General features: G+C 36.8%; 1 protein-coding gene across 1 annotated transcript in view; it reads right to left on the reverse strand.

Moving 5' to 3' along the window:
- The window catches only part of SEPSECS (Sep (O-phosphoserine) tRNA:Sec (selenocysteine) tRNA synthase), a 38,420-nt gene continuing 12,873 nt past the window's right edge, over positions 1,145 to 26,691 (reverse strand). The window contains exons 7-11 of the mRNA XM_013964566.2: positions 20,604 to 20,733; positions 20,386 to 20,477; positions 8,693 to 8,786; positions 6,854 to 6,944; positions 1,145 to 5,524 (exon numbers count right to left, since the gene is read on the reverse strand). Of these exons, the coding sequence (XP_013820020.2) occupies positions 5,221 to 5,524; positions 6,854 to 6,944; positions 8,693 to 8,786; positions 20,386 to 20,477; positions 20,604 to 20,733 (711 nt within the window). The 3' untranslated portion in view covers positions 1,145 to 5,220. The remainder of the gene's footprint in view (positions 5,525 to 6,853; positions 6,945 to 8,692; positions 8,787 to 20,385; positions 20,478 to 20,603; positions 20,734 to 26,691) is intronic.

Consider the following 26,691-nt stretch of genomic DNA (forward strand, 5'->3'; position numbering starts at 1 on the left):
TGAGAACCATAGTTGGTCATTCTACTATAAAGTTATATAAGAATAGGGCTAAATATAGCAAACTGCTGTGCTGGTAGGTCTGCTGACTATACCAAAAACTGGTCAGATAATACAATGGATGTGGACATCATAGTAAGTGAACTTTCTCTGTACATTTTTGCTGGGTTGTGATCTGAAATTTCAGGTATATAAAATTATTAATGCATATTTAAATGTTTCTTAAAAAAAGATATAAACACAAAACAGAAATTCACAAAAATCTAAATGGAAAAATTCTGGAAAAAGAAAAAAGGTAGTCATCAAAAATCAACTAATACTTTGTAATTTCCACTGGAAATGAACAAAATTTCATTGATGACTCTCTCTCAAAAATAATTCTACTAGGAATTCCCTGGTGGGTTCCTATGTTTAGGACTTGGTGCTTTCACTGCCATGGCCAAGGTTCCTCTGATTAGGGAACAAAGATCCCATAAGCCACATAGTGTGGCTGAAAAAAAAAAATCCACCTAATAAGCTAAGAAATAGACTTTTATTTAATTTTTAAAATTTAATTTAAATCTAGTAAAAATTGGTACATTATAGCTTTATGCAGACCATCATAGCAGTTATTAACAGCAAGTGCTATGTTTCAAGTATCGAGTTAATCACTTTATATCTCATTTAAATCCTCAATCCTAAAGGATTGTACCCACTTAACATAGGATGCGACTGAGATTCAGAGAGGTTAAATATGAATTCACATGGGTTAATAAGCACCAGTGCAAAGATTTAATTAAAAATCAAATGAGAACCTGCAAAAATCAAACAGTACAATTTAAAAATGAAGTCTGCTGAAGAAGGAAGAATTACCATTTTATATTTAATTAACATGTTTCTTTTTAAATACTTCTAAGCCTCCAACCTTCTACAGTCAACAGAGCTTTGTGAAATGGGTGCTGGAAGATTCTTTTCTCCTTCCTCTTAAAAAAAAAAAAAAAAATCTAGCCTCCACCCCCATGACTCATGAGTCTCATTACAAAGTATGACTTTCCTTGCTGATTTCTGGGCAAGTTAATACTGATGACTAAATGAAAATACGTCCAAGTAATTTAATGTTAGTTATCTGTACTTTCAGATTTTTATCTGCAGCAACGATTAGGTAAAATAATGTAATGCACTGCCATGATTTATTAAAAATTTATTGCATAATAAATTATACAATTCAGTCTTATTTTTAAATAGTCTACACCAAAAATATTTTTGGAAATATCTTTCTCTTTTAGTAAAACATGTAAGTTAGCAGGCTGACACCAGCTTCAATTCTAATAGCTAAAATCCCTCACAACTATACATTTAAACATAGCCTTTCTTTACAGTTCTCTAAAAGTTCAAGTTGACACCAATATCACTTGATAAAAACAAGACCATATAAATAGTTTCATATTTTGCTTAAGGCCTTAGATTGAACTTTAAAATATTAGGTGGACAATTATAAAGATATAGTCATTAGCCTTGGATTCATCATCTGACATGTGCGCACACCATAATGACCAAGAAGAGCATGAAAGTAGAAAGGCAGGCACGAAGAATACACAGGGAAGTCTCAGGCCTGTATGCTGAGTGGCCGGAAGAGACCAATAATCAACACAACGTGACAGACAAGGAAAAACTATTTACAGGAGCTTCAAAAAGACGCTCACAGCATATTCAGTTGTTATCAAATTATTCAGAGGGTATCAAACCTCTGAAATAATTAAACTTCTACATACACAAACTCCGTTTCAAAACGAGATTGGCCTCATGAATGCAAAACACAAAGCTATTTAAGGGCTTGGCAGAAATGGGTACATTTCAGACAGTGGGAAAAGAAAACCCAGATTTTATATGCACCAAATGTGTATGTATTCAAAAACGTTTCCCTGAATGAGACTCCTCAAGGCTCGCCATACCTGTCAGTTGTTGGATTTTTCCTCTATGAAAGAAGATAAGAATATAACTTAGGATGAGCTACTAATTCAATATTAAAGTAACATCACTGGTTGAACAAATTATCTGTTTAATTTTACTAAGACCTACCATGGCCGTCTAGTCTAAAACCAAAAGCATACCCTATAGCTTAGACCTCATGATAATACTTATTATAGTGGTTAAAGAAACAGAACTACAATAGAGGTATGTGCTAGGGCAAAATATCAGGAAAAAAAACCCTCAATTTATATTTAAAGTTATCATTCTGTATATCAAGTACCCATTGACTGAACATAACTGTATTCAATAATTCACATTTGATCAACTCATCCACTAATGCAAAAAGCTAAATAAAAAGATTTATAGTTGAACACAGAGTTCCTAAGGCTAGTATCACATATCATTCCCTGATAGAGGGAGAATCTGTCAGCAGAGAATTTAAGAGCCAAATTGAGAACTGGATTGAAAATACCCTTTCCTGCTCTGTGTATAATAAGTAACACATTGGGTGTAGTGACCTAAAGAATATTTCATGTTATTCAATTTTCTTTTCTGGGCAGACTACCACACAGCCCAATGACTTTAAAAACCAAACTTCAAAATTCTACCTGATAGTCTTAATAAGGGCAGTTGGATCACAAAGATAGAAGAGGTCATCTTAGCCACTGATTGGAAAAGATATCATCAGTTGGCCCTTTGCCCCAGTGAGACGATAACTAAAGCCAATTATGAGGCTTACCAATCATTACTAGGAGATTAAAATAAATAACTTGTATGTACACGGAAAGGAGAGACAGCAAGTCAAAGGACACTGGAGTGAGAACAAAGGAAAGCCTAAATGTGCAGAACCTATAATATCCCTTCAAAAATCCTTGACTTCTACAACCTCAAGGTCAAATTGAAACCAGCAGGGATAGAGCTGGAATTCTAAAACCTCTGAAAAGAAGGGGCTAATAGTAAAAGCTGCAGCTGATTTTATGCACCAGGAATGAAATGTTATAACATATCTATCATTCACATGTGGGTTCATGTAATTTATCTTCAATTAGAATTATTATCTATTCAGCAGCTGTAGCCCAAGAACTGCTGATACACCACAGATGAGAAAACATTTGCGGGTCTCTCGACTCTGGCCTTTCTTAAGTTAAATGCTGATCACATAAAATAGATCCCTCGTTCTATAAAATGATCTTGGCTTATGTGGACACTATACTGCATCTACATCCACAACATCAGTTCATTTCCTTTTACAGACTGGAGAGGGTCTATAGCAACTCTTCATCTTAACTAGTTCTTCGATTCAGTCCCAAATTCACGTTAAAAACATTATACAACTTTTTAATCCAGGATTTACCTTTGAAAGAAGTATTTAAAGAACCCAGACACTTCAAATATCTGAACCCCAGACATACAAAAATTTCAAAGCAACCCTTTACAATAGTTGTAATTAAGTACTTATCTCAACAGTGGATTCCAAAGTTGGCAATAAAATATTCTAAGTTACCAGTGGGAGTCACAGCAATCTGAGCTCATGTTTAACACAGTTTACAGTACCAAACCAACGGAGAAAAACACAATCCAGAAAGAAAAGTGGCATTCTCTACTGCAGTGTTTTCAAAAATACATTCAATGGGACGTCAGTAAGTATTTAATTTAAAAAACACGTTCCATCTTTAGACAAGGATATATTCAGACTCAAATAGAAGGGATTCTTAGAGCCTTTAATATGCCAATAGGCAGGTTTGCAAAGTTCCCAACTTGCTCATGGAACCTTTCATACCCTTGAGCATCTCTTAGGAATAAATGCTCCACAGAGCAAGTCTTAAGAAACACAGTTTTGAAACTCTGGTGCATTCAGGAGCTTCACTAATTCCTTAGGCTATCAGTCTTAAAATTAACACCAAAAATAACAGTTATAGCCAGTAAGTCTAGGATTTCAGATTCAGAAAGGAAGCATAGGGGCAATGGGTAGGGAATACACCTGTTCATCATACTCCATCATTTTCACCTCCCCAGCAAAAATATGTTCAGAATCCCCATGTTAACCACTCTTGATGATGGCTGTACAAAACACCTGAACAAGCTAACCAAGATTTCTTGAGGCAAAAACACTGAAATGAAGTTTTCACTTTCCCAAATGGAAAAATGCACACATGTTGTATTAACAATTTATAATTATATACTCAGAAGAGGTAACCTCAGTTATCAGTTAAGAATCTGCATACTGTGTAGTTCATTAACATTTACAGAGCTACTTTATATTAAGTTACTAGTTAAGTAAAGTTGCAATGGAAACTTCTGTTTACTTAGGAGTTCTCTTACTTTGGTGGTGGTTTAGTCGCTAAGTCATGTCCAACTCTTGCAACCCCATGGACTATAGCCTGCCAGGCTTCTCTGTCCATGGGATTCTCCAGGCAAGAATACTGGAGTGAGTTGCCATTTCCTTCTCCAAGGGATCTTTCCCTTCCAGGAATCGAATCCGGGTCTCCTGCATTGCAGGCAGATTCTTTATCGACTGAGCTATGAGAGAATTTAGAACAGTGTTTCTCAACCACAGCTCTAGTGAGATTTGGGGCTAGATAAATCTTTGGTTTGGGAAGTTGTCTTGCCCATTGTAGGATGCTGAACAGCATGCCTGGCCTCCACTAACTGGATATCAATAGTATTCTGCTAGTTTTGACAATCAAAAAGATCCCCAGATGTTTCTTAGATATAAGCAAATCATCCTGAAGTTGAGATCCATTTCTATTGAGTGAAAATTAAAGCTTACACCTTGACTCTGCTTTCCTAGGAAATATCCATTTTACAGGCATACCATGACTTACACACAGCAACAAACATCTAGTAAATAGTAGCATTAGTGATCTTTCTAAATTCTGTGTGGTCAGAAACTAAGTAATTTGTGAATGACAGAAAATGGTCAGAGGAACACAGTCTACACATTTCAAAGAGAATCAGAGGTCATGTGTAGTTTTACTATCAATGTATTAGTAAGAATTATCTGAATCATAATGCTTAATTGGCAAATGTTTAACAATTAAAAAATGTTAATTGTATATTATGACCTGTTGAGGATGGTAATGATTGAAGCAGTCTAAAAACAACAAATCTAACAACATCAATGGCTAGCTCAGTCTGTATTCTATTCCTTGACCAAATATTCTCCATGAAATTCCCAATTCAAAAATCTTACGTTTTGTCTTTAAACTGTTAGCTTATACTGTAGCTTCCTCACTTCTTTCAAATTATCAAAAAGAAACCCTTCACATGTCATCAAGAAGAATCCTGGCATGTGTCAAGACGTACAGTATCTAGTTTTAAAGCCATTTCTTCTATATCCACATCTTCAGTTTTGTCATTATTGTCAACTCCAGATACATCACTCTCTTTATTTTGTTCCTTTCTGACTGTCTTTAAACACTTGTCAAGTCTCTTTATGAACAAGTCCACATCCTGCGTCTTCATTCCAATGGCTGACGCAGCATTGAGGTAAGCACAAGGGTAATTATTTGTATGTGACATAAAGCCTCTGAAAGTGTAGCCACTCACAGTCTGCATAGACCCAAGAGGAACAACCCTGAAAGGGAAAAGATTTACCAATTTAATATGTCTGGTGATGTTAACAGAGTATCACTCATAAACAAAAGAAAGCTGTGTTACTAAGCCTTACACCCACTTACTAAGAAGTTTAAAAACAGCCATAGATCGTAGCCTATGAAAATAGACTGTCAGCCTTAAAATAAAATTATACGATACAGTGCACTTCACACAGAAAGGTACTATCTGATGCTTGCCATTAACTTATCATCAAGCTCTAGAAATCAAAAACACCTTCACATCTTCAAAAAAGTAGAAAGAAAATTATTTTCGTTTTTGTACCAAATATGGAAATCTGACACTTCACATATACACACTTAAATGGAATATTTAAGTTTGTAAATCAAACCACTTTGATTAACTGCCACGTATCGCCTTAAGTAATCAATAGACTAAAATTACACCTATCTGATCATATTATGCATGGAAGGTTTTAGAGCAAGGCTCCAGAAGAAATCGCATAACTGCTTACAGTGGATTGATGGTCAGCAACTAGCAATATTCAGCAAGGCACATGCATTTTTAAAGCTTGATTTCACTGGCATACTTGATATAAGCAGATTTCTAATGTACTTTTCTTTTAAAGCAGCCAATTAAGATCAACCTAAACATAAAGACAAATAGTGGCAACACTAAAAAGCAGGGCCAAGAAAACCATTTTATAAGTGTCAAAACTATGCTGCATACAGATAGAGCTCATCAAGTTAAAAAGGTGAAGTAATTTAAGATTTTTTCCTTTTAAAAAGTTGTTCTTTTGATGTGAAATCTCTGACCTCTGGTAGTCAGAGAGAAATTCTTTAGTAGAAGCATGTAAAGAAGAGTACTTAGAGCAAGCTACTTCAAGTCATCTTTCTCTGACCTCATCAAATGTAAAATGAAATTCATCTTAAGCTATAAAAGCAAAAAAGACATTTCTCAAAGGCAAGACAAGAATTCATAGCTGTTTTCTGTTTAAGAAATGGACTTTTCCTTAAAAACATTTTCACTTAAGAATGAAGCTAACTTATTTCTAACACCATAATGTGAAGATTATCTAACAAAGGAAAATAAATACAAAAACGTGTACAGAGGGTAATGAACTTTGTTTTTGTGTATCTGTTAAACAAGATTCATATCCCTCTGTGACTACTTCACATGCTACAGGTGGATGCATAACAGCCTCACAGACTCTCTACCTCACCACTATTTTCCTCCACGATGAATCCTCAGGTATAGCTCACCGTATACTTGAGGGACTTATTGGTAAGGAAACATACTTCATTAACTTTATAACACAAAATAAAACCAATCCCCTTTTGAACATACTTACCTGGCTCCAGAAACCTGTCTTGTAAAAAGCATGGAGCCAAGCTGAGTGACAGCTTTGCTACAGTGTTTATCTAGGGTTTTAAGTGTCATAGCTGGAAGAGAAAACAGTATTCCAGTGAGCCTTGGTTCACCAGCACAAAACCACTCAAGAAACAAATAATCATGAAGACGTTACTTTTTTTAATTGTGTTAATAAACATAAAGCATAAAATTTACCATCTTACCCAATTTTTAAGTATATGCTGCTGCTGCTGCTGCTGCTGCTAAGTCGCTTCAGTCGTGTCTGACTCTGTGCAACCCCACAGACGGCAGCCCATCAGGCTCCACTGTCCCTGGGATTCTCCAGGCAAGAACACTGGAGTGGGTTGCCATTTCCTTCTCCAATGTATGAAAGTGAAAAGTGAAAGTGAAGTCGCTCAGTCGTGCCCGACTCTTAGCGACCCCATGGACTGCAGTCCACCAGGCTCCTCCGTCCATGGGATTTTCCAGGTAAGAGTACTGGAGTGGGGTGCCATTGCCTTCTCCGTATACTTCAGTAGTATTAAATACCTCAAACACTGTTATACAACCATCACACCATTCATCTCCATAACTCTTTTTCTCTTAAAAACTGACACTCTATACCCATTAAACTGTAATTCTCGATTCTCCCCGACCCTAGCAACCGGCATTACACTTTCTATCATGATTTTGAGTACTCTAAGTGCCGCACACAGGTGGAATCATATGGCATTTATCTTTTGCAACTGGCTTATTTCATGGAGATAGCACTTTTTATTCACTGTCTCATGGTACCATTTCACATCAATGCACTTAATAAATTATAGTAAGGATTTTCTTGCATATCAAAGAAAAATATTTTAAAACAAGCTAACATACTCAGAAAAGAATTTCCATACAACCCTTCTCAAGAGTGAATATTCCAATTAAATTCAGGTAACAATGACATGAATCGTATGACTTACCATACTAGATACTTTACAATTATTATCTCAGCCACTTTTAACTTTGTATGTGAGGGATCATTATCTCTACTTATAGACAGGGAAAGGAAAGTTAGAGGCTACTACATGGCAGAACTGAAATTCAGATCACACCATATCACCTTCTATAACATCTACCTAGATTTTAAACCAACAGAGAAGACTGACTGGGGTGAGTTATTATCTATCAGTGGCCAAATGGTTTTCCAAGGAAGTTCATTCCTGGAAAAGGCTTCAACTACAAATTATTAATTTCCTTACTTTCCTCAGATATACATAAATATGAACCATATTATACTATATATATATTCACAAATTAAAAGAGGTAATGATGAAGCTTAAATGTTAGTTAAATACATAGAAGTCAACATCCATATTACCCCTTTAGTAGCTCCTGTACTACAACGACAATATTAAATTATCATAAACACTGATATCTCTAACATAGGCACACTAAGGAAAACTAACAATAATAGCATTAAAAATTATAAGAGCAACTTTAATATCCAATGTTATGGTGTTTTTTTTTAACTGGTAGAAATTTTTAAATAGTTACATAGATTCATTATTATTGACCAAATTATCCTGGTAAGAAGCAAGAGATCAAAGTATTTTTTCCATATATTCATTGTAACATAATACAGATTTGAATTCTTTCAGCACATAGGTTTTACCTTTGAAATACATTCAAGTATTTAAAAAGGCTAACTAAATTTTTTAAATTTACAAATTAGTACTGTAATGAAATTAGAAACATCACTGTAACAAGGAAGAATTCGTAACTCTTTTGAGAAATACCAGCTTCCCACTGGAAATGGTTCAGAAGTACTAATGTTTTAAAAAAGAAAAAAAATTACCTAAAGATATGGGATTGTGAGGTGTATGCAACAGTCTTTCATTGTAGGCTTCTGACAGCTTCTTTAGTTGGTTGGACAAATAGGAAAACATTTCCTGCAACAATAAAATGTTACATTTACAGAAAATCAAATAAACACTCACTGCAACTTGCCAGATTGAGTAAAACAAATCTGACTGGTGTATAGTCTATGCTGTAAATTAACTCATCCATGAGCCCTAGGAACAATTCTTTCCTTTGCCACAATATAGTGAGATTCAGAGCTGCCAGAATGATCTGAAACCATAGGATTTAAAGGTAAAGAACCGGAACATTTCCTGCTCAGGTGCTATCACATATCTATCAGAAATCCATCCTCTTTTCAGAACCTCCAGGGCTACCACTCTAGTCCAAGCAGCCATCAACCTCTCCCCTGGATCACAGCAATAGATTCTAAATGACTTCTCTGCCTACTTTCCTGCCTTTCTACAATCTGTTCTTCAGACTGAGGCCAGAGTGGTCTTTCAAAAATATAAATCAGATCATGTTCCTCCCAACTTCCTCCTGTAAGTATTTGAAAAAACAAAAAACAAAAATTCTTCATCTATAAGGCCCCGCATGATCCAGCCGAGCCAAAATGCCAAACTCAGCAACAACCATTCCCTCCACTTACTACATGCCAGCCACATCAGCCTCCTTTTCTGATCCCTGGACACGTCACAACCTTTGCGCCTGCTCCTCCAGGACTAGGAAGGCTCTTCTCCCAGATCGTTCCATGAGTGGTCCCTTTTGTCACAATCTAAGGAGAACTTCCTTTATCTCTTCCCTATTAAAGTAACTGTCGACCCTGCCTACCTCCAACTCCTAATCTCCCTCCAACACCACTGTCTATTTTGGTTCCTTCACTATACTTACACAGTCTGAAGTTATCTCTTTTATGTGCTCAAATAAATATTGCCTATGACTACGCACTAGAATGGAAAAACTCCTTGAAAGGTGGGACTCCTTACCTTCTTCACCACTGTTTTCCCAACATCAAGAAAAATATGCCAAGATTTTAGTATGTAAGTGAATTGGGAAGAGACAGTTTAAAAATTAATTTCCTTTAAATATTATAAACTTAAAATTAACAATTACCTTTTAACTCAATTTTAAAAATATAGCAGCTAACAACTAAAAACTGTACTCTTGATCCTACTCTGAAAAGTATATCTAGTAGTAAAAAATAAAAGTACATATTATTTTACAAGTACAAAATTTCATGCGCACAGGCACATTAGAGAATTTAATGAAGCTACAAATAAATATTTAAGTCGGCAACTGTTCGACCTAAAATTGTTTTTTCTTCTCCTAGTAAGGACTTTAAAGAGTGTTGAAATGAATATCTGCCCCAGTAAAGTCTGCAGCTGAACAAACCCATTTGCAATGACCTCCTCCAGCCACAGTCAAGACATATAAATTCTAATGATGTACTAAAGAGCCAAGGGCCAACAGAGTGCCTAAGTGGAGACAGGAGGAAATCATACTTGAACTTCAAAGACCACGTAAGCGGCTTCAGTTTTCTCTAAGGTAAGGATTGGCGAGTCTGAGCCCACACTGCGACCCAGAGTAGCTTTTTCCTGTCTAAAGCACATAGCAGATGACTAACTCTGTCTTTTGTTAGGTAAGGATTAAAAGAAGAGGAAAATTCCTACCAGGTTTATGAATTATGAATGAGTCTCCTTCAGACCACAAGCATTTTTATCCTTGTCAACACAGTATATTTTACATTCTGACCTAAAAAAACTTTAATAGTCATTCTTAAATTTTTAGGATCTTTTAATATCAATTCTCAGCATGCCAGAATTATGAAATCTTAGGTCACTAAAATATACTGATTCTTTTTATATTAAAAAAGTTAACACCCACATTTGTCATACCAAATGAAGTTATAAGTAAACATATTGTTATATTTAATAAGTTTTTCTCTTCTGTCATTAAAAAAAGTATATGGAAATCCTTTAGGAGACATATGTTATCACCATTTGCAGTAACAGAAAAGAGAGCAGGTATCTTTTCTTAGACATATAAAGATTTCCTGGCCCTTCCGTCTTAAACTAATATTCTGATGTTCACTTCACTAGGTGAAATTATAAGAAAATCAAATGAAATTTAAAAATCAAGAGTTTTTCCTACAACTGGAATAATTCATAATCTTTTAGTACCATGCCAGTGTTAAAATGAAGAGCAAATTTCCTGGGTTTCATTTATGTATTTCCCTCTACTATAAAGTAACTAGGTCACTAACATAATGCTCAGTGTTGGGAATTCCCCTGGAGGTCCAGTGGTTAGGACTTGGTGCTTTCACTGCCAATGGTCTGGGTTCAATCCCTGGCTGGGGAACTAAGATCCCACAGGGCAAAAACATTAAAAATAAAATTTTGAAAATGTTCAGTGTTGTTTAAAAAAGAAAAAAAAAAGAGTCATATATTTTAATTTAGATGTTAACTGCTGATTCTTCATAATATTATATATTAAAGTCTGAATGGGCATCTAATTCTCTCTTACTCTCAAATTCATTAACCTCCCATAAGCAGAAACAAACCTGAGAGCCAGGAAATGCCTTTTACAGACTCCCACATTCTCCCCTCTAACACTAATAACAAAAAACTTATTTCAATTGCGAGGGCCAAATTTAAAATATTATTCTCTCTAGTATGACTGCCACAGTAACCACCAATGTGGTCACACTTGTAGAATAAAAGGTACCTGAAAAGAGTAGTTAGTTTCTCTTTAATTTGTGCTTAGCTATTTCTTTAAAAAAAGAGAGAGGAAATGGTTCCTTAATAACACCCTTAGAGGGTGCTTTTAAATTCACTAATGCATATATGGCTATTAAAAAACAGATTTTTCCAGTGTTCAATTTCTAATATCTTAACAAATTAATTCTAACCAATTCTATCAATCACTTACTAATACCACTAGAATGGTAGCTAATATTAGAATAAAAATCTTCAGACTATAAGTGTAATGCTAAAGTAAATAAATCACATATTACTAGTATGGGAGTAATTAAACAAAAAAGAATATATTTGTGACTCAAGTTCACATCCATCTGCAAATGTTTTTAGTATCTCTAGTCTGTATAAAGGTTTATGACAAGCAAAGCAGCTTAAAATATCTTAAAGCACAATGTACTGAGTCCTATAGTATTTCACATATTAGGGTCCTAAATGCTTTCCTATTAATATCACTACACTTTAAAAATATCATTTAAGAGACTGTACCACTATTTCCTACACTAATACTTAGCTAAGCAGTTTTTTATCTGATATATTAAAGGTATTTCAAAACCTGCACTATTTTTTTCCTACAGTTAAATCTATAACTGACATTTATTACAAAATACTCCTGTAAAGGGAGAAATTTATAAGCACTCCAAACAAATGTATATAGAAAGATCTTACTTAAAAGAAATGAAATATTATTGATTTTCTATGTCTTTTGTGCTGTATTTAACTTAATTTTAAAAGATTCTTCACCAGAGATAAGCTGAACCATACACCTGAATGCTAATGTCAGCTACATTTCTAGAATAAAAATACAGAACTTTACACCATAACTCAAGATGTTAATGGAAGAGAAGTTGAATTACATTAGGCATTATCTTTCATATAGCCTTTTGCAAACTGATTTGCAGTTGTGAAGCCCAACATCTAGCTTATCTGTTCCCACAAACCAAGATGTACATAATTCACTGAATTTTAAAGAAAAGGGTCTTAGGTAACCACATCTTTTGAAATAACTGTTTCATGTTACAAGATGAAAGAGAACTTCACATATCATTACAATATGCCCCGCAAGGTGGGTAATAAATCAAAAAGGAAACATAACAAGTAGTCTGGTATTTCAATGATAACATGTAAGGATGGACAGACAATGGACTGGAGGTACATATCCACTCACACAGATGTTCCTAAGTGAAGACAAACACACTCAATGTGGGATGCTGCCATCTATGACTATGACCAGGCCACAGTGTCCAGACACACTCCATGCAGCCCAGGTTAAAGCTTTCAAACTTTTCTACTGATGCTTCATATCCAGGCCTAAAATCTGACACTTTCGTTGGGATTCAACTACTCTACCTTTAGGGCTACAAAGTTTGTTTGAGTTGTTTGTCTAACGCTCTCCAAGTTTCAGCAAACAAATTCCAGTCACGGAAGCAGCCATTTTGTCATTCCTTTTCTGTAGATATTCTCTTCTCCAAATCAGCAGATATTTGCAACAATGAACGATTACCTGCCTGTCCTGTTCAGCAGAGCGCTCTTCTAAAAAGTAAAGCTAAGCAGAATAATGGTCTTCTCTGGAACCAAATCTGAAGCAGGGATGAACATCTAAGACTGATCATTCTTTTGCATAGAGCAACTCAAAGAAATAGTTTCTGCAGTTTTCATCCCTTTTCTTAAAGGCCTCTTCAGTGAAACTTCCTGGTCACTTCTCTCAGTGAAGCAGACATGTTGATCAGGAAGGGGCTAAGGGCAAAGAGGTTCAATTCACACACACACAGTTCCACTCTCTTAGATCCTTTCACTCTTCAAAAAAGAAGGCTTGAGAAGGAACGGCTTCAAGCTGAGTTCTTGTCTGCTTTTACTGTGAAAAAGATAAAGCCTTTTTGGAAGAGATATAGCTAGATGAAATAACCTCTAAAAATATCATTGTGGTGAATAAGGGCACAGAATTTAAAAAAATCCTAAGTTTTCTTTTAACACTCCTTTTTTAGTACGCAATAACACCAATAATATAAAAAGGAGCTCTCAGTGATGGTATAAAAATAGCTCTGGCTGGAGCAAAATAGCTATGCCTCAGCTTCTCCAGAGCTGAACCAATAAACTATCACGATTAAATTTTCACAGTTCAAAAGCAAGTCCATTTAAACAAAAGAGGGCTTTACTTCTGCAACAAATCCAATAAAAAAACAATATTTATGCTACATATATGCAATTATGGTTTATGGAGGACATCCACATTTTTCAAGAAAAAGACTTTCCTGTTGAATGAAGTTGTTAAAAAGCAAACTTTTATTCTCTTACAATGACAGAGTTCTCAAATGAGCATTTTTATACTCTGAAGATTACTACTATAGATAGTCTCTGTTCTAAGTAAATTCAATACAAAGAATTTTAAATAAAATCAATGAATACATTAGAGCTTTTGGGGTTTTACACACCTCCATTAGATAAGAAAAGGGGTCATGAGATTACTATTTTTATGGTTCAGATGCCTTGCACAGAGCAGGCAAACACTTCCACAACAGTTGATGGGTGACTGGAAGCAGGTGGGAAGAGTGGGAAGACAGAAAGTGCAGAGGCTTCAGTATCACACAGACTTGGCTTTCAACAGCAGTTCTAGCACTTACATGTGATTCTGGGTAAGTATGTAACTTCTCCTAACCTCAATTGCATCTGTAAAATGGGGATAATATCTACCTCATAAACTTGCTCTGAGTACCACAGGCACTGCATGAAATAATGAATACAATGAACCTAGCAGAGTCCTAGACATACAGAAGACATTCGTAAAAATATTAGTTTCCCACCCACCTACTCTTCTCTTAGCCTAACACTTTTCAGACTAAAATAATTAACATTAGCTAGCAGGACTCATTGGAGAAGGCAATGGCAACCCACTCCAGTGTTCTTGCCTGGCAAATCCCATGGACAGAGGAGCCTGGTGGGTTGCCGTCTCTGGGGTTGCACAGAGTCGGACCCGACTGAAGCGACTTAGCAGCAGCAGCAGCAGCAGCAGCAGTAGCAGCAGCAGCAGGACTCATACAGACACATGCTAATATATTGAAGCCGTAATCCTGTTCTTTTCCTGTCCCTGTTCCTTCCACTCTACGTTATCTAAATAAAGAAAAATAACAAAGTTCTGGATGCTACAAAGCGAGGGATCTCTTGACACCTAAAGTGGACTATTTCCCCACAAAATATTTACCCAGTGGTTAATAAAGCACAAAGTCCCAGTGAAATCAGAGCTGGGCTGCCTACTGGATCCATTTACCAGCTGAGCTACACATTCCTGCAAGTCAGTCTCAAAGCAGGTGGACTTTCACTCATGTTAAGCAAAAACGTACATGGGACTTTGGTATCATCTAAAAGTAACTTAAAATTTTAAAGCCAAACTCTAAATGTCAAAAGTAAGAAGCATGGCATAAAAGAAATTCCTAGACTGCATAAAGATGCCAGAACATCCCTAAAATCAACAATTTCAAAATTCTTAGGGGTAAGAAAAGTCCTTTTGTAAGAAGAGTATCTGCTAGCGAGGAAGCCCTATTTAAGCACAGTAAATGCTACATACAACAGGTAATCACCATTTTAAGTCATTCCTTTTTCACGAGTTTTCAACTATACCCCTATAGAGAAATGTCTCTATAAGAATATCTAAGTCATATGAGATGTCAGCACTAACGTGTTCTTTGTTTTCTGCCTAATTTTATAGAAAGATACTTATTCCGTGTAAAACAAGACTGAAGAGTGGACTTATGTGTTCCCAAATGTCCTTTCACTTTTCACTTTCATAAACACTACAACACTATGATATTGCAGGTTTCTGTTCCAAGCTTCCATTATACATACAAATGATTTGTGGGCCCCAAAATAATGGATTTTAAGCTTGGGTGTGCATCAGATTTATCAGGGAAGTCTGTTAAAAATCCAGTGACTAGGGACTTCCCTGGTGGTCCAGTGGTTAAGACCCTGCACTTACACTGCAGGGGAAATCTACATACCAAATAAATAATTACAAGTCTGAGGAGAGTTAGAACAAGCAATATTTCTCTATTGAAAATCCTCTAATGGCTATTTTACTCAGAAGACAAGGCAAAGACCTTACATGGCCTAGAAGCATATGTGACCAGCACCGTCCCCATTACCATCCTGACCTCAACTCTCACAACTCTCCTTAATCTCTTTGCCCTAACCACACTGCCCTCTTCTCTGCTTCTCAAATGCACTGTTCAGTTCAGTCGCTCAGTCGTGTCCGACTCTTTGCAACCTCCTGGACTGCAGCATGCCAGGTCTCCCTTGTCCATCACCAACTTCCAGAGTTTACTCAAACTCATGTCCATTGAGTTGGTGACGCCATCCAACCATCTCATCCTCTGTCGTCCCCTTCTCCTTCCAACTTCAATCTTTCCCAGCATCAGGGTCTTTTCAAATGAGTCAGTTCTTCACATCAGGTGGCCACAGTATGGGAATTTCGCCTTCAACATCAGTCCTTCCAATGACTGTTCAGGACTGATCTCCTTTAGGATGGATCTCCTTGCAGTCCAAGGGACTCTCAAGAGTCTTCTCCAACACCACAGTTCAAAAGCATCAGTTCTCTGACTCTCAGCCTTCTTTATGGCCCAACTCTCACATCCATAATGACTACTGGAAAAACCATAGCTTTTGACTAGACGGACCTTTGTTGGCAAAGTAATATCTCTGCTTTTTAAAATGCTGTCTAGGTTGGTCATAACTTTTCTTCCAAGGAGCAAGCATCTTTTAATTTCATGTCTGCAATCACCATCTGCAGTGATTCTGGAGCCCCCCAAATAAAGTCTGACACTGTTTCCACTGTTTCCTCATCTATTTCCCATGGAGTGATGGGACCGGATGCCATGATCTTAGTTTTCTGAACGTTGAGCTTTAAGTCAACTTTTTCACTCTCCTCTTTCACTTCCATCAAGAGGCTCTTCAGTTCTTCACTTTCTGCCATAAGGGTGCTGCCATCTGCGTATATGAGGTTATTGATATTTCTCCCGGCAATCCTGACTCCAGCTTGTGCTTCATCCAGCCCAGCATTTCTCATGATGTACTCTGCCTATAAATTAAACAAGCAGGGTGACAATAGACACCCTTGACGTACTCCTTTTCCTATTTGGAACCAGTCTGTTGGTCCATGTCCAGTTCTAACTGTTGCTTCCTGACCTGCATATAGGTTTCTCAAGAGGCAGGTCAGGTGGTCTGATTTTCCCATCTCTTTCAGAATTTTCCACAGTTTATTGTGATCCACACAGTCAAAGGCTTTGGCACAGTCAATAAAGCAGAAACAGATGTTTTTCTGGAACTCTCTTGCTTTTTCAATGATCCAGCGGATGTTGGCAACTTGATCTCTGGTTCCTCTGCCTTTTCTAAAACCGGCTTGAACATCTGGAAGTTCACGGTTCTCATACTGTTGAAGCCTGGCTTGGAGAATTTTGAGCATTTCTTTACTAGCATGTGAGATGAGTGCAACTGTGCATTAGTTTGAGCATTCTTTGGCATTGCCTTTCTTTGGGATTGGAATGGAAATGGACCTTTTTCATTCCTGGGGCCATTTCTGAGTTTTCCAAATTTGCTGGCATATTGAGTGTAGCACTTTCACAGCATTATCTTTTAGGACTGAAACAGGTCAACTGGAATTCCATCACCTCCACTAGCTTTGTTCATAGTGATGCTTCCTAAGACCCATTTGACTTCACATTCCAGGATGTCTGGCTCTAGGTGAGTAATCACACCATCATGACTACCTGGGTCATGAAGATCTTTTTTATATAGTTCTTCTGTGTATTATTGCCACCTCTTCTTAATATCTTCTGCTTCTTTTAGTCTATACTATTTCTGTCCTTTATTGAGCCCATCTTTGGATGAAATGTTCCCTTGGTATCTTGAATTTTCTTGAAGAGATCTCTAGCCTTTTGCATTTTATTGTTTTCCTCTATTTCTTTGCACTGATCGCTAAGGAAAGCTTTCTTATCTCTCCTTGCTATTCTTTGGAACTCTGCATTCAAATGAGCATATCTTTGCTTTTTTCCTTTGCCTTTCACTTCTCTTCTTTTCACAGCTATTTGTAAGGCCTCCTCAGAGAGCCATTTTGCTTTCTTGCATTTCTATTTCTTGGGGATGGTCTTGAACACTGTCTCCTATTCAATGTCACGAACCTCTGTCCATAGTTCATCAGGCACTCTATCAGATTTAGTCCCTTAAATCTGTCTCTCGCTTCCACTGCATAATCATAAGGGATTTGATTTAGGTCATATTTGAATGGTCTAGTAGTTTTCCCTACTTTCTTCAATTTAAGTCTGAATTTGGCAACAAGGAGCTCATGACCTGAGCCACAGTCAGCTCCCGATCTTCTGCCCTAATTTCAGGTACTGGTTTTTTGCCTGAAATACTCTTCTCCATCATACACTTCAGGGAGTATACTCCCTCAAACTTCTTCAAGTCAACTCAGAAATCAGGTTCTCAATGAGGCCTGCACTAACCACTGTATTTTAAAAATCAGTTCTCACCATCTCCCCTGTCACATCAACCCTAACCCCCCTTATTTTACTCTGTTCTTTTCCACAGTGCTTTCACCTGTATAATTTATGTATTAAACAAACTTTATATTTTACGTTATTTGTTTATTGCTGGTATCCTTCATACAAAATGTAAGCTCCACAAGAGCAGGTATCTTTTGCCTATCTTATTGGTTACTATATCAATATTATAGGCTTGACACATAATATATGCTCAATAGATACTTAGTAAATTAGTTACTCAGTGAAACTTATCCTACAATCAAAGTTCTCCACTATTTATTTCTATTTCATAGAAACACTGGTCCATACTTTAGACCATGCTATTTTAAATGAGCTTGTCATTGTTCAGATTGGGGGAGGGGGTAGGTCAAGACGGCTTAACAGGGGTGGAAATGGATATGAGACACCATGAAATTGAAGAGATCATCTTAAAATTTTCAAACTTAAAAAATGCTTGATATAAATAACCCGTATGACTTGTGTTGGATTACTAAATTACAGGCCAATTCCCATGACTATAATACCCAAGGCCCAGAAAGCAGCTATTTCATTTTAAGAAATATTCTATAATTTTCAGAACTAGAAGTGGCCTGAGATGCTAGTTGTTTCTTTCACAAATAAGGGAATAAAATTTGTGAGTTCAAGTACCTTTACCATAGTGAAACAAGTAGGGATAGGAGAGCCATGATCCACTGGTGTCTGATACAACTAAACTTTAACATAAACAGGTGATGGTTTTCCTCAGTCAACAGTCTCCATCTGTCCTATGGGGACAGAGCCTTGAAACATTCTGCTGAGGTTTTCTCTCTCTACAACAAGATGATTATTTTTTGGAGTTCATTAAACTGGAGTTTTAGTCTAATCATCTAGAATTTCTTTTCAGGTCTATTGAGGCATAATTTACACATAGTAAAATTTCAGGTGTCCACTTCTGTGAATTTTGACAAACATACAGTCATGGAACTACTGCCACTATCAAGATACAAAACATTTCACTACCATTAATAGTCCCCTCCCCAACCCAGGCCTCTAGCATCCACTGGTCTCTTTTCTGTCCTGACATCTTTTTGCCTTTTACAAAAAAGATGGCATGTAAGTAAAACCATACAATATGTCACCTTTCAAGTCTAGCTTATTTCATTTAGCATAATGCATTTGAGAGTTATTATGCTGTTGCATATATCAGTAGTTGGTTCCTTTTTACTGCAGAGTGTGTATGTACCAGTTTGTTTATACCCCAGATGATGGACATTTGAGTTGTTTCTTGGTTTTGGCAATTATGAATAAAATCACCATGAGCATTCACATATAAGTTTTTGTACACATACAAATTTTCATTTCTCTTGACTAAACAGATAAGAGTGGGACACTAGTTTTTGTGGTAAGTATACAAAAAACTGCCAAAGTGTTATCAAAGTTGCGGATTAGTTTTTTATATTAGTTTTTGTTTTTTATATTAGTGATATCTCACTTTAATTTGTAGTTCCCTAAAGACTGAGGTTGACCATCTTTTCCTATATCATGTAAATCTTAAAAGATGTCCTAATAATAAAAAGTAAGCAATTACTTTCCTATGGGTTGAATTAGTGGGAAGAAAGGGACTAGCATAAAACAGAGCACAGAAGTTTTAAATTTCTGTTAGATATTCATAAGGCTGTTTGTTGAGAGGATCTATCAGATGATATACATGAAAATATTTTAAAATACGTAAATTAATATTATAAATCTTAGGGACTATAACTGCTACTAAGTATTAGAAAGTTATAGATATAAAAATGATACCAGGAACCTGTAGCCCTCCCAGATTGGAGATGAATAAAACATCTTAATCTGACCTGCCCTTTCAACACTGTCTCTGACTACAATTTTGAAGCTGCCCTGAATTAAGCTAGCTTTTAGTGTTGAAGACAAAGTCCAGTTTTCAAGCACAAACGTCACTTTCCATAATCAACATAATCAATGAGTTCAGCATTCCAATAATGGCAAGGGATGGACTTATTACTTAGAAAGAGAAGCTGGTCAACTTCTGACCTGTATTTTTCCTCCTGCAAATGACATGCCACATCTAAACAAGTCTTCCAAAACTAAAAAGAAAAAACTTGTCTGTCTTTCAAGAGCTTCTATTTACCTAGTGATAAATGAATTAAATTTTACCGAACTAATAGAATCCCTGATACAAGACTTTCTCAAAAAAACAAACACAAAAACAAAATCACTTTTCCAAGATTCCTCAGGATATCTAAATAGATGGGATAACAATGATTAATTGAAAACCAAATCAAAGTCAATCCCCTAGGACTGTACTAGGTATCTATATCCCAAAGTGGTAAACCAATAGATAGAAACACCAATACTCTGGATACTGTTTTAGTCAAGGATATTATTTTATACCTACAGGGAAACCTTACCTTTCTTTCTTTTAATAGCTTCTTGTAGCCATTTGATCCAAGTGATAATAAAGTAATAAGGACATCTAAAGAAGGTGAAGCTGAAGCTCTTCCTGAAATAAGGATATGTTACATTAGGGAGAAAAAGCTTTGTAAAGTAAGATTTATTACAGTAGCCTATATACAAATGGATTTTTGTTTGTTAGTTACTTTTTCTGAAGAGCAACTGATTTATTTACCTGGATACATCTTGCTGATTTCCTGAATGAAGGAATCATTAAAGCCAGCAATTATAGCACCACCTACTGGAACCATAAAATTTTTGTCCAAGCTCTGAACGAAAGCATCTACTCTACCAACACGAGCTCCCTAGAACAGAATAACATCCAATATTACATTATTAGTTTTCAGAAGAAAGGACAGCAATTGCTACTAATAAATGTCATTAAAACAATGCACGGAAATAAAAACACAGATCAAATATTTTTATTTTCTTTGTATAAACACCAGTAAAATATTTTTAAGTATTAAATGGAGTTTTTAAAGGCTGCTTCTTATAACTGGAGGGCTTCCCTCATAGCTCAGTTGATAAAGAATCCGCCTGCAATGCAGGAGACCCCAGTTCAATCCCTGGGTCAGGAAGATCCCCTGGAGAAGGGATAGAGTACCCACTCCAGTATTCTTGGGCTTCCCTAGTGGCTCAGCTGGTAAAGAACCCGCTTGTAATGTGGGAGACCTGGGTTCAATCCCTGGGTTGGGAAGATCCCCTGGGAAGGGAAAGGCTACCCACTCCAGTATTCTGGCCTGGAGAATTCCATGGACTGTGTATAGTCCAGGGGGTTGCAAAGAGTCGGACACAACTACGCAACTTTCACTTTCTGCTCCTACCACCACTTGGATAACAACAGAGAAAAGAAAGATTTTATTTTTAACATCAACTAACGGAATTTTGGGGGGGTATACTATTGGCAATGGTTCTACGTAACTTTTGTTTCCTAATGTCATAATCTTGGATGATCCAATTCCATTGCAAATGAACTTCAAGTGAAAATTTCATATTCTGGTAAAAAATGGAATACTTGCTAGAAATGTAAAACTAAGTTCTAGTCCCATGCAACACAGTCCATGACCTTCTGCTTAATGTGTTTCAATTTTCTCCTTTTAAAAACTGAGATACTATCTAAATTTCACCTAAGATAGTTTTTCTTCTTTATCTATAGCCACAGATTTTCAATCTGTATTCACAATCTACATTCCTATTAGTATTGTAACCACATTTGACCTTCATCTTCCCACTTTATATCCACATCTATATCTCTGGGAGAATAGAAGGAGCAGATAGGTAGCCTAATCTGAGAGACCAGATCCAGGCAATAGGGAGAAGCAGCGAAAGCAGAAAAAGGGCACAGACCACTCTGGAGGCTATCACGGGATTGTTTCAATCATAACCTTCCCCGTCATTCTCCTTTCTAATTTCCTCATAAACTATGATCAGAGAAAAAATCTCATCTTTCCACAGGAAAACAGAGAGAAGCATAGGAGACTAACTGAATAAATGACTGAAAACCATGCAAAGTCACTGAATAAATAACTGAAAACTATGAAAGTAGTAGCACATAAAAATAAAGTGGAATAGAGTCACCTTTTCATAAACATTTAAGTACTGCCCAAGATGTCCCAAGAGAAATCTGAACTTAAATTGGGAGCAGGAGTACTAAGAGGGCAATCCACAAGACTTTGCTGGAATCCCTTCACTACTAAAACACAGAAAGCATTCAAAGGGCAGCAAACTCTGTGGCAGGAAAACAAACAGGCTAGGAATGGTGTATAGATTTCATTCTTCACACTAAGGTCTGAGGCTATTACTGAGGAGGCAAGAAAAACACTACAAGGCTAGAAGGGCTTAAACAGAATAGGAAACACAGGAGCATGTCCTATGAAGTAAACAGTGGCCATTTATCAGTTCATGCACTCACTCATTTATTCAGAGGACAAATATTGGGGCACCTATATTATCATACACTGCTCCAGGTCCTGCACACAGCAGCAGTGAATAAAACAGATGACTGTTCATACAATAATTAAGGCTAGAATTTACAGAGAACTTACCATGCAGAAGGCATTGTTCTAAGCACTCTACATTCTTAACTCATTTAACCTTTGCAATACCCCTCTGGGCAGATGTCAAATAATAACTGTCTGACAGATGAGAAAATTAAGGCATAAAGAAATTAAAGTGATGTGCCCAAGGTCAGAAATATAGTTAACAGCACAGGAAGTTAAAGCATCTTACTGAAAGTCACCCGGGGCTTCCCAGGTAGCTCGGTGGTAAAGAATCCATCGGCCAATGCAGGAGTCACAGGAGACATGGGTTTGATCCCTGGATTGGGAAGATCCCCTGGAGAGGAAATGGCAACCCACTCCAGTGTTCTTGCCGGGAGAACCCCATGGAGAGGAGCCTGGTGGGCTACAGTCCATGGGGTCGCAGAGTCAGACTTGATTGAGCAACTGAGCACACGTGTACACACTGAAAGTCACCCTCGCAAAAACCTAGGTAAGTGCGATGAAGAACTCATGTTTAAAGAATTAAATAGTATCCTATAGCATTTTCATCTTTCCAGCAACTCACACCAGAAGTTTTGGAGACCCTGAATCCTCATTTCCTCATTTCTTGCATCTGATTCATCAATATATCCTATAAGATCAACTCTCAAAATACATCTGAATCCAACTGTTCCTTAAAACCTTAGCAGCTACCACCCTGGCCTAGGCCACCAACACACCTCACGTGGGCAGCTGCAACAACCTTCCATACTTGTCTTCCTGCAGGCCATTTCCCACAGCACAGACAAAACGATGGTTTAAAAAAGTAAGTCACAGGCTATTCTGCTCAAAACCTTCCACTGGCTGATGATCATACCAAGAATAAAATCTCAAACCTTTACCACATCTCAGAACCTCTTTACCCTCACTGCCGCCCTCATTTGCCCTGGCCCAGCTATACCGGCCTCCTTGCTCTTCTTCACCCATTCCCAGCACACCCTGGCCTCAGTGTTACTTCCTGCCTGGAATCTCTCCAGGGTTAGGGTTAGGGTACCACCCAACTCACTCTTTCATATCACTCAGGACTCTGCTCAAATGTTACTTCTCAGAGGATTCCCTGGATCACTCCATCTGACACCCCTCCTCTCAAACGCTAGAGCATTTATGAAGACCTGTCATCTTTACTGCTCACTGTCTGCTTCCACTCCATGAGGAGGAAGACTGTTACAATCACTACTGCATCCCCAATGCCTTCCCTGGTGCCTGGCACATCTGTGGGAACCCTGCAAATATGTGTTGAATGAATTGACAGGTCTATGAATAAGCAGGATAACACCTACTTCTCTCAAATTCTCAATAAAAACACTCACTGCTTCCCACACTTTGGGAGCTTAACAATCCATTCTAACTCTAAAATTTAAATTAATTCTATGTAATTTTGTGACTCTACTACAACCCTATCTAGTAATGTGTCCTCACACTCATATTCTATGAGTCTAAGGTGGTCAGTTAAATATGTATCAGAATTATACGTTTTGCAAAGTTAATTTCCTGGCCATATATGCAGATCAGAATGCACAGTATGCTCAGCATTAAGTCATTCTGCGGTACTGCCCTTAAAAAAATAAAAAGAATTTGGAAACATTTTCGTTATACCTCTTTCTTCCCTGATTGCTTGATTATTGCAATATTATCTTCTCAAGAAAGCTTTGCAGTTTTAGTACTTTGTTTTTTAGAGGAAAATAAGGGCCTTGGAGTCACATAGAACTAGACGGGCCATTTTGCAGCTTGGCTCCTTAGGCAAGTCACTTAATACCTCTGAGTGTGTTTTTTCATTTGCAGAACAGAAACAATAAGAAGTATACCTTAAATTGTTGGAATTAATTTAATAAACTTTAAAAGTCTAGCAGGATGCCTGACACATGTGTGAGTAAATGGCACGTACAATGAATAAAAACTACTGAAATAAAGTTAATTTTAATTTTTTAAATTGTCATGAAACAACTAGCACCAATAAGACCCAAATATTTATTTGGTTGAAAGCAACAGGGACACCACCTCTTTTTGTAAGGGTCAATGTTCACGTACGGTTCTTTGCTTTTTTAAAGAACTATCAGTTCTAGAAGGTAATACAGTATCTGCAACAATACAACAACTACCTCATAAAAATTCATTCACCATCTTATAATGTTATTTTCTGGTTAAAATTTTAGTAATATCACCTCACAAATGAAGAGAAGTGATGACAAAGTAGTCTATTCGTGATGTATAACCCCACAGGAAGCTTTCATAGTCTTAATTTCTTCAATTACACCATCAAATTTTCCAGTATTCAAAAATATGTCATCAACATTGCTGGGTTAAGTATGTAACATCTGGATAAATGTTCAGGAACCATTAAACTGATTATTATGAAACTTCATAGGCATGTGGAGAGTATAGAAATACAAAGTTAATATTTAAATTTAAAAATTAAATATTTTTACTAAATTTTAAAATGTTAATGCTAAGTATACATAACAGGTATAACCATGTATGTATTTTAAAAAAGAGAGAAAAGGGATACAGAAATTACTAAAGGTAACTGTTAGGGTAACAGGTTTATGAGTGATCTTCTACTCCTTCCTCATTTTTCTAAACTTTTAGGAATGCTGGTATATTTAACTTTTAAAAGAACCGAGGATGCTAAAAATTAAAGAGGAAGAGAGAGGAAAAGGGGGAAAGGGAGATGGAATAAAAATGAATCACTGAAATCATGTTTTTTTCAAGAGTTCCTCTGCCACTATTCAAATTAGATATAATCTAAAATTGTGATGAAGGCTTAAAGAGTTAAGGAGTTATGGAAAAGGATATCAAGGAAACAGTAAATGATTTTCCACAAAGGTTTTAAAAAACCTGGCATACCACTCCGCCTCTGGACCTCTTTTGTTATGCCAGCTAATCTATTTCTTTATTGACTACGCTAATTTGGGTTGGGTTTCCGTTACGTGCAGTCAATTACATCTTAACTGGTACAATCTTTGAGTAAAGAAATTAAGAAAACCGGCTAATACTATCATACAAACCATATTTTTATCAGAGATAATACTAGTACACTCAAAAGAATAAAAAAGAAGACAAAAAATTTATGAGATAGGACCTACAGAACTAAGAAGTATTCACCACCACGTGGGAGACCACAGATAATCTGTGAGCAACTCTTAACCACATAACACAAATTACATGTGTGTCAAAACTGAGTACTTGATTTACATCATTATGCACACAAATCACAAAACTCATTATCTATCGATATACTAATACAGCATGAATAATCACTGCAAGTAAATATAATTCAATTTGGAGTAATCACTTATTGAGTGCCAATTATGTACCAGGTTCTGTCCCAAGGACTGAGGATGTAACAGTGAACAGAGTCCTTTCCCTAACAGAAAACAGTCCTTTCCTATCTGCCAACTCCACAGATATATGCTAGAATAAATATTCAACATTTTGTGAATACTATAATCAAGTACATTAGAAAAATGAGAACACTGGTAATGGAACATTTTGAGAAAGTTAAATAAAATAATCTACTGAATTTTTTTTTTTCCAAGAAAAACAGATTTAAAAAAAAATTGAGGTATAGTTGCTTTACAATGTTGTATTCAGTTCAGTTCAGTTCAGTCACTCGGTCATGTCCGACTCATTGCGACCCATGGACTACAGCACGCCAGGCTTCCCTGCCCATCACCAAATCCCAGAGCCTACTCAAACTCATGTCCATTGAGCTGGTGATGCCATCCAACCATCTCATCCTCTGTCATTTTCTTCTGCTCCTGCCTTCAATCTTTCCCAGCATCAGGGTCTTCTCAAATGAGTCAGTTCTTCACATCAAGCAGCCAAAGTATTGGAGTTTCAGCTTTAGCATCAGTCCTTCCAATGAATACTCAGGACTGATCTCCTTTAGGACTGGTTGGATCTCCTTGAAGTCCAAGGGACTCCTGAGTCTTCTCCAACACCGCAGTTTAAAAGCATCAGTTCTTCGGCACTCAGCTTTCTTTATGGTCCAACTCTCACATCCATACGTGACTACTGGAAAAACCATAGCTTTGACTAGATGGACCCTTTGTTGGCAAAGTAACGTCTCTGCTTTTTAAAATGCTATCTAGGTTGGTCATAACTTTTCTTCCAAGGAGCAAGCATCTTTTAATTTCATGGCTGCAGTCACCATCTGCAGTGATTTTGGAGCTCCCAAAAATAAAGTCTGCCACTATTCCCCATCTATTTGCCATGAAGTGATGG

The sequence above is a fragment of the Capra hircus genome, chromosome 6 (genome assembly GCF_001704415.2).
Source record: "Capra hircus breed San Clemente chromosome 6, ASM170441v1, whole genome shotgun sequence".
Classification (NCBI taxonomy): domain Eukaryota; kingdom Metazoa; phylum Chordata; class Mammalia; order Artiodactyla; family Bovidae; genus Capra; species Capra hircus.